The 14,191-nt window shown below is 46.9% G+C and overlaps 1 protein-coding gene across 3 annotated transcripts in view; it reads right to left on the bottom strand.

The window, feature by feature from the left end:
• The window catches only part of LOC149336902 (uncharacterized), a 43,673-nt gene that overhangs the window by 16,372 nt on the left and 13,110 nt on the right, over nucleotides 1-14,191 (bottom strand). For all 3 annotated transcript variants that reach the window (XM_089553205.1, XM_089553204.1, XM_089553206.1), the window contains exons 3-7: nucleotides 13,402-13,464; nucleotides 11,480-11,540; nucleotides 8,854-8,935; nucleotides 3,875-4,025; nucleotides 268-324 (exon numbers count right to left, since the gene is read on the bottom strand). In XM_089553205.1, the coding sequence (XP_089409331.1) occupies nucleotides 268-324; nucleotides 3,875-4,025; nucleotides 8,854-8,935; nucleotides 11,480-11,540; nucleotides 13,402-13,464 (414 nt within the window). The remainder of the gene's footprint in view (nucleotides 1-267; nucleotides 325-3,874; nucleotides 4,026-8,853; nucleotides 8,936-11,479; nucleotides 11,541-13,401; nucleotides 13,465-14,191) is intronic.

Raw genomic sequence — 14,191 nt, 5'->3', positions numbered from 1 at the left:
CATATGCGCTCCACCCCATTCTTATTCTTCTAGTTATTCCTTCTCATCTGCTAGATAAATAAACACAAACTTTCAATCTTTCGCCTCTTTAAGATGCAATGTAAGATGTGAGAATCCCAAGAAACAATAATGTACCAGGTGGAAGTATAACGGATGACACTCGATAAACGTCTCGCTTAGGACCACACAAATAAGATGTTGCTATGTCCTGGATCTAGATTTATACCACACCACAATGATGAACTGAAAATTTGATTGCCAACTCACCCGAACACAGTAGTTCCCTGCAATCACATCCTTAAACAGCACGGCCACGGAAGAGTTCTGGAAGGAAAAAAGGAAAGGGATTTGTTCGTCAACCTCGCATCAAGCTCCTTGCAAGCCATACATCAAGAAGCCAGTTTCAGATTGCCAAACCTCAGTTTTCACTTACACAGAAGGGCAGTGTGGAACCAGGATTTACCTAACACACTGTAGTTTTGTGAACTGCTGGGTTTAGTGAAATGCGATTTCTTCCATATTTACCTTTTATATTTGTCTTCCGAAATTATCTTTGGAAATGCACACCCTATCAAACCACCCTAAGGCAGTGTAAAGGCAGCATGCAGCGTTAATCTTGCGGTCCCTGAAAAAAATGTTTGTCCAACTTCGGAACTACAGCAGGTGACAAATTTTTCAGACTCTGATGATTCGGACTAGTACAATATTTTGGACTTCACTGAGAAACCGTCATGCTCCTTAGGAATGTGAACATATCAACAACCAATATTTCAAACCCTGCGAAATCAAAAAGACTTTTTAAGTCTAAAACAGACACCAGCAGGAGTCTGTGGAGTCCAAAAGTTCGATTTTTCGAACTTGCATAGATGCACGTGAACAGTGCTGCCACAAACAGCCAAGTATTCACCGTTGTCGCCAACCTGAACTGAAATGGTTTCAATTCGACGACTGGTTTGGATGACCTTGCCGATTTCTCTACCTCACTGTTGCTGTTCAAGTTATTGGCAAGTTATTGGATTCATTCCTGCTGAGGTGGTCTGCAAAGAAGTGGGATCATGCCGGGGAAAGCAGCCATGTCCGCTGCGGGCCAAACGACATCACTACCCCTAGCAAGGAGAGGGGAGTTGTGGGGTCGGGGGAGTGGGGGCAGTTGGAGGAGATCACTTTCATTCAGTTCTCCCCACGAGTTCCCCCTATCAGCCTTTTGCAAGCATCACTAAGGAAGCAAAATCTGGCAGCGAGGAGCAAGCTTTGCGGTGTGCAAGCGTGGAACTGGCTCGCGGCATGATACACGGGATGACCTGCAGCCGCATCGCATATTTTGCTATCAGTGACATGACGTGCGGTGTGGACGTGACGAAAGCATGGCTCTGACTGAGTGGCTCTTGACTGGCTCCCAATGAGTATTTACTCATTACGATCCACCCAAGCACTGCCGTAAGGCTACAAAGGAAAGTGATACAGCTTTCAGAAAAAAATTAGTCCTGGTCCGGGGTATGAACACAGGACCATCGCCTCACTGGAGAAGTCACCCTATGCATTGAGCTAATTGGGACGGCTAGCATATGGTAGGGCGAGAGCGAATTGATCAATAACTTGGAAGTGGGTATGGTGGTGGTCAAATGATTAGAGGACTCCCCCAAGGTGGAGTAGATTTGTAAGCGAGGAGTGATCACTCATTAGCATCCCCCCATGCACAGCCATGGCTACAAAGGTTTCATCACCTCTTCTTTGTAGCTGCAGTTGGGTGGATACTAATGAGTTTAGTTTAGTTTAGTTTATTGGGGTTTAACGTCCCAAAGCGACTAAGGCTATGAGAGACGCCGTAGTGGAGGGCTCCGGAAATTTCGACCACCTGGGGTTCTTTAACGTGCACTGACATCGCACAGTACACGGGCCTCTAGAATTTCTCCTCCAAAGAAATTCCAGCCGCCGCGGCCGGGATCGAACCCGCGTCTTTCGGGTCAGCAGCCGAGCACCATAACCGCTGAGCTACCGCGGCGGCGGTAGGATACTAATGAGTAATTACTCCTTATTACAGATCTACAAATATTCAAATATCTATCAAAACCCATCCCTGGATCCTCAACCTTCCTCCTGAACTCACGCCGCGGACAGTCAAGGTTATGCTCCACCATGGAGGAAGGAAAGAACTGAGAAGAGGCCCTGACGTCACTTTTTGCAAAGCCGCCTCGCAACCCCCGAAAGTTGGCTCACCTCTCCTCCTCCGTTGTTTTTCTCTCCTCGCTTTCTTCCTTCTATGCTGAGCTTTGGGGCACGGGTCACGCGCAGCTCGGGCAACGCCGTGTCGCTCGAAAGAGAAACTTATGAAGGTGTAGTGCATACTTGCGTTCACTGCATCGTCAGCGTGTATTTAAGATGGCCGCGACTTGGCAGTGGAGTGTCATAAGCCAGCTTTTGTGTTTCACGTTGCAAGCCGCGTGCACGACTTTTCAGTTTCTCAAGTGAGCGTATCATCAATTCACCTGCTTACGCCTAGCGGAGCACTCTTTCTTCAAAAATAATACCGCTGTCACAATAGCAAATTTAATGTCATTTAAACCTAATGACATTCGATGCATCGAATGTCATTTGGTCTCTTTCGGTGCTACACGGGAAAAAATGTCATTCGAAAATGATGGCATCGACGATCAGTGAAAAAAAAATAGTCCGACTGAACGATATCAGTGCGCATAAAAGATGTTTGAAATTGTTGTGCAGTGTTTCGAAAGCGGGTGAGAACATTTGTGTACCGTATTAACAACCTTAAAATATTATTTGCGGCCATTCTGCATCACTTTAGCCATCAAAAGCCAAGCCAAGTACAAAGTCAACCACAAATCCGATAAATGTAAAGAAACAAAATGGCTGACATGGCGGCGTGCGGACACGCGCGGAGCTTGGAAATGACTTCAAAAAGGTGAACTGCTCAGTTACGTATTTAAGTACCGTCGAGCTTAACGAACATGGCTAGCCAACCAGTAAGAATCACGCATCCCAAAATGACCGACGGTCGAGGGAAAGACGCTGCTTCCTGCTCAGACGCTGCTGTAGGCCGCTGAGACTGAGAGTAATAGCTATCCACTACAGCCTCTAGTGTGAACAGATTCACACCAACATTAATTTTTTTTTAGCAGAACTAAATAGATGCACTTTCTGGGTTTGGCAGTGTGCACATTATTTTTTCGCGTCGCTTGTTCCTGCTCCGTATCTGGTGTCCAGAGTATGCATTCGGTTCGAGATCGAATGCCAATGAGTTCCCCTAACTCATTCGATGGCGAATGTCATTCGAACCTAATGACATTACATGTTCCCGTGTAGCAGTCGATTAATGAAATTAGGTGCTAATGTCATTCGATTTGAATGACATTAAATTTGCTAGTGTGACAGGGGTATAAGTGTCTTTGAATGAAGTAGGTCGACGACGTGCACCCTTGGCGTCGTTGCATCTAGTCCGACTTACGAGTGGTGCAGTACTTACGCTCTTGGTGAGAGATAAGCTTAACACTGAACTGAAGTGCAGCATGCATCGACCGAGTGCGTCATTAAGTGCAGCATTAAGGTTTTTAGTAAAACATCTGTGTGCTGATAGTGTAGTACAGAACACTGCGATGCAAATGCGTTTGTCACACCTTGTATGTTGTCCTGCTTTGCTCATGCTAGATTTTGATTGAGCAATGATTCATAGGGGCAGTGACTGAGGCTGCCACAGTAAAAACTGGGTAGCAATTTTTTATCGAAAATTTAACGCAGCTTACTCAGTTAAACAATTGTACACTTGTATTTTGCATAAATCTACACGCTGACTCCATGTCGTGTAATATAATCCGCTGCAAGCAGTGTTCAGAGCAAGCAAGAGAGAAGAGAAACGTACGACCAACTCCTTTTCCTCCTCGCCAGCAGATATGATGTTCATGCCCGCGCAAGGTAACGCAGCGACAAACACCTCCCAGAGGCTCACTCGCAAGCTGTCGCAGCCGGGAGGGCTGTCTTTGAACACTTCCACAGATGCATGGACAGTCCTCCTGCGGGAATCAAGCAACGGACCCACCTGACCTTTAGTGCACAGCCTAACATACGCCTAGCAGTGCGTCCCGACAGGATGCAGTTAAACATCAGCGCCCATGGACGAGCAGCGCGATTCTGCCAATGGGATCAGCAGAACCTGACGATTCCGAAGTCCTGCTAGTGAATCAACCAACCGCATTTTCCGGTGTATAAGACGGAAGACACACCCGCCATATATGCAGGCTGTCATTGAAAAAGTTGGCATATAACACGCATCCATGCAAGACGCACTAATTAAACATTCTTGTGCAACCATCGCGAAATGCACCGTACCTGTGAGAAGTTCTTAAAGGGACAATGAGGAGAGCTCTATTAATATTTTTTTTATAGCAGAATCCGATAGTTCGGCATTTCATGGCTTTGTTGCCACTTGGCCGGCAGCGAAAGATGCCTTTATTTCTAAGAAATTTGGATTCGAAGTTGAAAAAGTTTTTCCCGCCGCTCTGACTCAAACTTGGGATTCTCCTATGACGACACACGACTAAGTGACGTGAAACATGACGTGCACATGACGTAACGCAGACTCCGTGATTTTTGGCGGCCAGCAGTGCGGCCCAGCAGCAGCCGAAAAAAAAGCTACCGCCGGCCGCACGTTGAAGGCATCTATCGGCTATTGCGGCCGTCGCTTCATTTACGTTTGCACCGGCGTTTTGCCAGCGTTACGATGGATCTCGTTCTCGAAGTCGTCAACGAAGTTCTTGCAAATAGACACCTTTAGCATACCGTGTACCTTGTTTACCGTTAGCGGAATACCGGGAGCCTGCATAGCGCTGTGAGCAGGCGCTGATTGGTCCCGGCGCTGCAGGAGCGCGCGTAGTTGCCGGGTGAGTGGTGCCATTTGGCGACGTCAAGGAGATTTGCGCATGTATTTGCTGCGCCTCAGTGATATGTAACTTCTCGGGTCCTGGAGTTGCTAGAACCATTGGTTCTAGCAACACTGCTTTGTCCTATGACGTCATAATGCTTGTACTTGAGAGTTTAGCCTGTGGCGGCGATACCTGTATTTTGGTTCTTGCTCTTTTCTACGTTACAAGAGCTTTGGTGTCAGTATGAGTGGTGTTTTTGTAATCAGGAGCTGGTATTCTGTCGATGCAAGTCAACTTCAATTTCTCCTCAGTGTCCCTTTAAGCAATGCTAAGTGATCGAAAAAGGCAACACTAACGCTATACCCCCCACGTTTTAGCAAAAAAGAAAAAACGAAATAACTCTCCTTATGTCCATAACAACATTTTATTTTTACTTAACACCTTCGAAGTCTTAATCTTCGGATGTGTTATCAGAAAGTTCGCCCATTTCAGGAGGCAACGCGGCTGAAACATTCTCTTTGCACTACGTACGTGCTACGTACACGGAGCAAACAAAGTTGCAAGTGGTGAACAAAAAAAAAAACGCCGGCTTGTCCTGGCTTGTCTTAAAAGTGGCGAGAAGTGCGAATGTCGCCATCTTTTGGCATTTCACATTACTTTTACCTGAGGTCGCCGAAACGGCCGCATGTTTACAAACCCACAAGTCGTCATCCCCGCCGTTTCATGATAAAGTTCACCTAAAAAACTTGCACACGGCGGTCCCCGTATTGAAGTATTAACCGTGTTATAACCGTGTCATTGGTAGTAATATTTTTTCGGTGAAAAATGCTTGAACATGAACCTGAGTAATTTCTGAACTTGCAAAAAAAAAAAAACTAAAGTTTTAGTATAAGACGCACCTTTGTATAAGACGCACCAGCAAGATTTAAAAAAAAAAGCCGCGTCTTATATACCGGGAAATACGGTACTAGACAGCAGGGCTAACAAGCTTAATGATGTCTCCTGTGCACGAGAATATACCTGTGGTGAGAGTACACTTGCGGAGAGCATTGTTTTGTACTGTGAGGTGAGAATACCGTATTTACTCGCGTAATAGGCGCACTCGCATAATAGGCGCACCCCTAGTTAGGGCGCGAAAAATCAGATTTTTTTATTTCCGCGCATAATAGGCGCACCCCGAACTTGGCACTGTGATCAATACTGTATTTACACGATTGCAAGCCGACGCCTCGCCACCCCCCGCTTCCCAATCTTTATTTTAACAAAGTTTTTGCTGAACTGACTACTAGTCCCTACTAGTGCTGCTGCCGTCGCAGCTGCTGCGGACCCACAGCACGTACAACGACATCGCGTAGAACAGCCGCACACAGTTTTCAGGGATGCTCACTTTAAACGTCTGTTTGGAAAGCTTCATCTCCAGCCGGAAACGTTCCCGACTTAGGCCCACGAAAACCTCGGCGCTTGGAGTCGCGTATGAAAATTTAGGGACGCCGCAGTCGCAACTGCCGCACTTCTCGGCCACGTCGTATTTTCCGACCTGCCGCACGCTTGCCGTGTTCGAGAGCAAACACCCAGCCGTGTAGCTGTTAAGGTGCTTGCCCATCGAGCTAAAACATCAACGCTCCGCGGCAAAGCCATAAACCACGATAACTATCGCGCTACCGCAAATCCCGGCACTTGACAGCAACAGCAACAACAACAAAAAAAAAAAACGAGCTGGAGATGCTGATGGCGATAGAGATAGCGAAAGCTCGCGGCGGAGGAAAACGATGATGATGATGATGAGCTTGGCCTTGGGCGCCCTCCGTGGGCGGCTTCTGGAAGCTCCTGCCAACGTGTGTGGCCTCCGCGATCAAGCGCCCGTTGCGCGCAGCCGGAGCCGATCGCGGAGGCCTCGGCGCGTGCATTCCAAAGGCTATTCCCGCGTGTGTCGTGGAAAGTTTCGGTGCGGCCCTTACACGGATCTTTTTTTTTTTTTTTACATTTTCTTCGCGAAAACGGGGTGTGGCCCGTACACGAGTGCGTTTACGTGGTGTGTTCAATTTTGCGAGTCGAAAAATTTCCGGAAATTTTACCTCGCGTAATAGGCGCACCCCGAACTTTGAGCCGGATTTTCAGGAAAAAAAGTGCGCCTATTATGCGAGTAAATACGGTACTGCTTTTTCCCCTTCAACCCAAGTCCCTAGAACGGGCTCTCGTCGGCAAAACTGCCATGTGAATTGTGAAGTTGTGCCTAGCTCTCACTCGTTACCATTTCACTGCATGCCGTAATGAAACCAAGGAGCTAGGTGATGAAAGATATGCTGTTCTTCACGATATTGCCAGGTCACTGATTAAAGTAGCCTATTTGCATGTATGCACCACAACCACGAATGTAATGCGACGGGAGGTAAGTTTTAAACATCACAAAAAAGAAAAATATAAAGCGACCACAGTTTGTTCAAGCCACTTACAGCGAAGTGCCGAGGGCTTACAAAAAAATGAAGATGGCTCACAAAAATAGTGAGGAAACGGATATATTGAGATCATTTGAGAGGCAACACTACATAGATGCACTCGCTCCACCGTCGACCACAGCAAAGCCTCTGATGCGTTAATACACGCAGTCCTCCTTCCATGCAGCAGTGGCCAATGACAATGCCTTGCCACCGCTACTGCCTGTGTTGTACTGGCCAGTCCTGTACCTGTTCATCCTTATTTCTTTTCCTTGATCAACTCTTTTAGTGCTTTACTTTCTCTTGTACACCAGGTCAAAGTTCACAACCACCCTTTCCTATGCACGTGTGTGCCACACAACCCCAAGGTGATCGAAAAGTTGGCTTCTCCTGGCAGCTGACAAGCCTGGTGCTGAAGGTTGTTGTAGCCATCAAGAGCAGCAGCAAGGAAAAAAGTCTGCTCTATTTCATACCTTAGTTTCTAATATTTCAAATATAACATGAGATGAGTTCTAAAACCGAAGAAATGTGAAAAAAATTTGCACTATAATCGTGTAAATATGGTGTGTTGCCCTGTTCACTGCGTCCCCACTGCGTATTACATCCAGAGAACGGTGCACATTACACTAAGACAATAAAGCTGCAACGTTGCCCGGATGATAATTGTGTGCATCAGCCCCAAACCTTCCAATCAGGAGAGGGTCCCTCCTGAAATCTCCCCTAGTAACAGCATCATAAACTAAACGCCATCAATGTATTCTCACCTTCACAAACGTAAGCTGACCTCCACTGTGAATAACACCCTAACACACTGGCCCAATATCTTGGGAGCCCTAAACACTGATCCCAAACAGCCACACATGCCAGAAAACACATAACCTCAGATACTCCATTGCTCTGCAGGGATCAGCTGAGACAAAAACACAGTCCCGATGCCCTGGAACCTCTTCCATGCTCTCTCCACAACTTCCTGGTATGGTTCCAGGTGCCTTCCATTACATTTCCTGCTCTTGAATAAAAACTGCATCTCGGTACTGCGCCTTCACTGCATATTTAAGAAAGCCTTACTTGCCAACTTCATCACTGGGACAATCGAGTCACATCAGACTGATGCTGCCAACGATGCAAAACAATGCACTGGTATACCAGTTAAGGCACTACCAAGACCACATCAACCTGCTTGGTACCAACAACTAAAACAGCGCAAACATATGCCAGTTAAGGCACTACCATTACCACACCAATCTGCCGTGGTATCTCCGTGTCTGTGGTGCTTGTGCTGCCAGTCATGAGGCTTCAGAACAAATCTTGATGCAACTGCTTGGCCCTACTTTCAGTTATTGCCGACAGCAAGCCCCATGCAAAGTCTTCGAACCTCGGCCCCTTTCTACATCTATGAAGGAAATTATGAACACTTTGCCCTACATAAATCCTTCAGCTTCTGTTCCAAAGTAGACCATGACCACCTTGGACACATGTGCAAAAGACAAGACAGCATACTCATCACACCCAGCTTGGATATGGCGAACAACACCGGCACTCACTGGGTGTAGGAGCCCTCGATGATGACCGTGGCGTTCCAGGAGCGGCACGGGTGCTGGCTGCCCATGCCATTTCCACCAGCACCTGCAAAAGAAGGGCACGATGATTAGCTCAGAACTATTGCAAGTGGTCGCAAAAGAAAACACCTGTAACAGGCTGTAACAACACTACTACAGTGTTGTTACAGCCTGTTACAGGTTACTGTTACTGTTACAGTAACTGGTACTGGTTACACTGGTTACAGGTTACAGGTTACTGGTACAGGTTCAGGTACAGGTACTGGTTACAGGTTACTGGTACTGTTACAGGTTACTGCCTGTTACTACTACTACGAAATCAAAAGAAGAGCTATACTCAAAGACAGCTGCTGTCCGAACAGGCATTGGCTTTCTTTTTTTTTTTGCCATGTGAAAGGCAAAAAGGACATACGCGTGAACAACCAGCGATGTGTGCTAGGGGTGGTACCAGGTCACCTTCTTGTTGCCACAGGTGAACATAACACATGATCCACAGACAGCCAATGAGCCATCTTTGTCAAATGAAATTTCATCTGTCACAGCTCGTCCCAAGTCTGAATTCACTCAGCCACATAAACGTGTCAGTAAAAACAAAAGTTGTGCCCGGACAATTCCTCTATCTCATTGCTCTTGATGACTGTTTCCTCATGGTCACTGCAAAAGGCTGCAGATATGAAAACCTCACATTAAAGGTGCACTGAAGAGGAATCTGAACTCGTCTTTTTGCCGCGGGAACTCGATCTACACGTTCCTAGCATTCTTAGAAACTGCGACTTATTGCCCTGTGTGGCCGATTTCCCTAATTAAATCGAATTAACGCCCGGCTCCCGCCTTTTTTTTTTAATTCTGCCTCGTACGGTGGGCGGAGTCGACCAACGCGGGGAGTGCCTTTCAGCTAGCTCCGTGGAGGCTTTGCTTTCGCTTCATTTTGTTTTTTAGGTTTCCGTGAATAAAAAGTTTCATTTGCAGATAATGTAACCGCAAAATAAGCCCGCAGAAATAAAAATATGCGCGGACTCTTTGCTTCTACGGACTACTGCGTATTACTCCGCCGATGGCAGAGTGGCAAGCTGCCACAGGACTGGGTGAAAGGCACTCCCCGCGTTGGTCGACTCCGCCCACCGTATGAGGCAGAATTAAAAAAAAAAGGCGGGAGCCAGGCGTTAATTCGATTTAATTGCGGAAATCGGCCACACAGGGCAATAAATCGAAGTTTCTAAGAATGCTGGGAACGTGTAGATCCAATTCCCTTGGCAAAAAGACGAGTTCAGATTCCTCTTCAGTGCACCTTTAAGCTACCCCCACTCATAAGCATTAAAGGGGATTTTTGAAAGAAAAAAAATGCTTGGCATTCAGGATGGCTGCAGCTCTGATGGAAAGTGCATGCCCGACATCAGAGGCAACCAAGAAAAGCTAAGGTCCAGAAGAGTACGAAGAAAAAGTCTGCCAATGTGCAGACTGACTTACTCCTCCTTGATAAGCGAATAAACAGTAATCTAGGCCACTCCATCCGCACAGTCAGTGCGAAATTTTCTGTGGAAAAACCATGACAAACTGCATTCTTACAGCACAAAAAGTACCAGAAAAGCATTGCACAAATAAAACTGCCCACCCATCCCCGTCCCAGCTACCCACACGTCACCCACGAATCCACCCTCGGCCACACATAAGACCACACGCTCTGCTCCCATGAGCTGCTCCTGCTTCTGTAGCACCAGAGCAAGCAGTTGGTTTCATTTGCAGCGTACAAAAAAAAAAAAAAATTTCCAAAAAAAAACAGCCAGAACAAACTAGAACTTGATAGGTTCCAATTGTTACCGTGTTTCAGGAGTTACAGTTGGCCGTTTTTGAACGAGTACTCTCCATCGCTTCTTTTAGCCTCCGCTACGAGTCATTGTTCTCCTGTCATAATACTTTGTACAGCATTCCCACCCGGATTTTCAACGCCTGTCTTTTACAGAACGGTGCAATGCATATGTTCTGGTATGAAGAACTGGGAATGACACAAAATAACCACCACTATAGACGTTGGTTGGTTGGTTTATGGGGTTTAACGTCCCAAAGCGACTAAGGCTATGAGAGACGCCGTAGTGGAGGGCTCCGGAGATTTCGACCACCTGGGGTTCTTTAACGTGCACTGACATCGCACAGTACACGGGCCTCGAATTTCTCCTCCAAAGAAATTCAGCCGCCGCGGCCGGGATCGAACCCGCGTCTTTCGGGCCAGCAGCCGAGCACCATAGCCACTGAGCCACCGCGGCGGCTCCACTATAGACGTATCGATGCAGGCAGCATTTAAAAATCATCTTACTGAACCATGCACTAAAACTGAGAGTGCTGCATTCCCAAAACTACAAATAATACCTGTGCCAACGAACAGCGCACAATGTATCGTCTCGGAGGAATCGTAACACCACGCTTACTGGTACTCACCGCCACTGGTCTGGTTGCCGGAAGGAAAACAAAAAAAAAAAACAAAAAAGAAAAGGGAAGGAAACAGAAAGGCAACAATGCAACCGATCAAAATCACACCAAGGACATCAACGCTCAATTAATTCGTTACAAGTGACGCATCGTGAAGCACAGGAGGCTTTCAGCCTAGTGCACGTACCTGACTCTGCCTTGATTTCAGCTGGCCACTGTGACGTGTAATTACCAGAGGGCGACACCACCTGGGCAGGTGAGGAACGGGCAAGAGCCCTTCAGTGCTCCGTACCTTCTTTCCATTTGACTAATTCTACTTTTCATCATCTTTCCAGCTGCTCAAAAGGCCGAGGCAACGTTCAGTGTACTCAATCCTGGCTACGCTAAGCATCAGAGTAGAAGCAGTAGCAGCAAGTTGGGGTTTTGAGGTACATCAGCGGTTAAAGTTACCATATACTGGCACATATAAGTCGACTCCGATGCAAGCTGACCCCCCCAAAGAAAAGTTTATTCCAATACAAGTCGACACTCCCGCTGCACAGCTGCTAGGCAAAGGCGGAAGGTGTATGTCTGTGGTGCGCTCTTTGTTATATAGTTTCCCACAGTATGGCATCACGGCATGTGTGCCACTCAAAGCAACAGAATAGTAACTATGCAGTTGCAGGGCCAGCACTTATCAAAGGAAATGAAACCATCCAGCTTCCTGCCTTCCATGCTCGCATATGGCCCAGCTAACAAGCCTAGGCAAGCAGCAAACAAAACTGTCGACAGCACTGGCTATAGTTTAGGATTCCAGTGTGACGTGCACTTTGAAAGCTACCATGAGTTTGCTCTTGCGCTATCTACCGCTTAACTGAGAAAGTTGCCGTCTGAGAAAGTGAGCAGGGTGAACGGCACACAGTGCTAATTTTTGTTAATGGAACCGTTTTGCATACAAATAAACGTTTTTTTCCCTTTTTTTTAAGCATGGAGCTTCTCGCTTTCTGCCAGCAGCAGGCACCGGCACGGAGCGCATACTATCCGCAACTTGGCCAAATCTACCTTAGACTCCCGTATATAGGTCAGCTCTGCATATAGGTCGGACCCCCCGATTTCGAATTGTCTTTTCTGTTAGAAAAAAAACACAAAAGGTCATCTTATATGTGGCAATATACGGTATGAGATGTGCCAGACGTGGTGTGTGGAAGAAGCCCTTAAGATAAAATTATGACCTTCACAAAACATTAGTTAACACATGAAAGTGTCTTAAGTACTTTTATACAGAGCCAACAGGGCCTTAAATGATTGTTTCTTCGGCCTCTGCCTTTACGCTTACCAGCCACTGGCACCAGTGTGTGCAGTACTCTGACTTCTACACTCGTGACATCCGTAATGCGACACAGCAATGTGCTAACAGGTACGACATGCACAACAGATGCACACAACAAATAAGCTAGGATTATTATTACTATTACCATATTACAATTACTATCACTACTACTCAGTATGACAGCACAGAGACTGCTGAACATACTATGCCCATGCATTAAAGGCATAAAACATGCTCTGTTCAGTACCCTACATGTACAGTATGCTCACGCAACACTCTACACGCAAAACCCCAAGCCTGAAATTCGATGCAGCGTAGCTATGCTCCTCCCACCACCAATTAATGCACCCAGATTCTTTTTTAGCTCCCCAAGCTACTCACTGAATGTCCCTAACACTATGACACTTAAAAGTGTAACCATGACCAGGCCGGGCATCTGCAGATTCCGAATTTTGCCGCAAAAGTAGCTTCCACTTTATCCAGCTAATTCCCCGAAACCTGTGCGGAGCCTCGCCGCATAATACATAATTAAAACTTGCTATGCAGGTCGGCTGTAGGCAAGTACAGAGTTGGTACAACATTAGACCGCACATTAAGAAATCTTGAAATATTAAAGTGAAATTCTTCAAAAGAGCATGTATGCGACAAGAAATGATGATAACAGCAGGGCCCACAGTTGGTAACGCACGCCACTACTTAGGCTAGCCCAGCATGCTAGGAGCCAGCTACCAGTTACAGAAAAGAATGCCAGACCAGTAGGAAATGAAGCCAACAAAATGAAAAAGAAGAAAGCGGCTCACCACTGCACAGTACTTCCCAGGCGGAAGTCTGTCGGCAGGAAAGCTCAACGACTCGTCGCCAGCCTGCAACACATGGTAGAAGCAATGGTCTGAGTACAGCACACCACAGATTGAAATTTTCCATACTGCTGTTCCATATGGAGGGCAGAGCTCACACTGCCTCAAGGGTCCACAACTGGCAAATGCACCAGGACACTTAGGGGGCAGTGGATACAGGGCACTCTCAGTGCACAAGGATGCCAGCAATGTGTCAGCTGCTGTCCCTGAACCCCAGAAAGAAGGACGCCACTAGACGCTTTTTAACAGCGCCACTACTACTGGTCCACTTGCGGGTTGAATGTCAGTGTGGTTGTAGAGCAATCACGTGACCCCACCCTGTACAAGCGTTGCGCTACTTTCGTCATCTTCGAGGTGGGGCATGTGATCGCCCCTAACCACGTGACCGCGTGCAGCACTTCCCCGCGACTTGGCGACTACCCATCAGACAGGGCGTGCTTCAAAACATCTCTTGGATGCTCTGTGAGCGCCTGCGTAGCGGTCATAACCAGTTACAACGGAAGTGTGGTAGCTGCCATGGATCGGATCGACACGTGCATGGATGGTTCAATGAAACGAGTTAAAGAACGGCTCAGAGAAACACAATTATGATACTCAGTAATGCGCAATTGCAGAGCAGCTGTAAAAATATCACTGGACAATTATGATAAATTGTCATCGTAACCATAAGGGCAACGCTAGTGCCTCCAAGGTACAGCTGTTAAAGCTGCTTCGATACAGGAGCTAGCATTAA

Source organism: Amblyomma mixtum, chromosome 7, assembly GCF_055824585.1.
Source record: "Amblyomma mixtum isolate Tamu chromosome 7, ASM5582458v1, whole genome shotgun sequence".
NCBI lineage: Eukaryota > Metazoa > Arthropoda > Arachnida > Ixodida > Ixodidae > Amblyomma > Amblyomma mixtum.
This window is presented reverse-complemented; position numbering and strand designations above follow the sequence as displayed.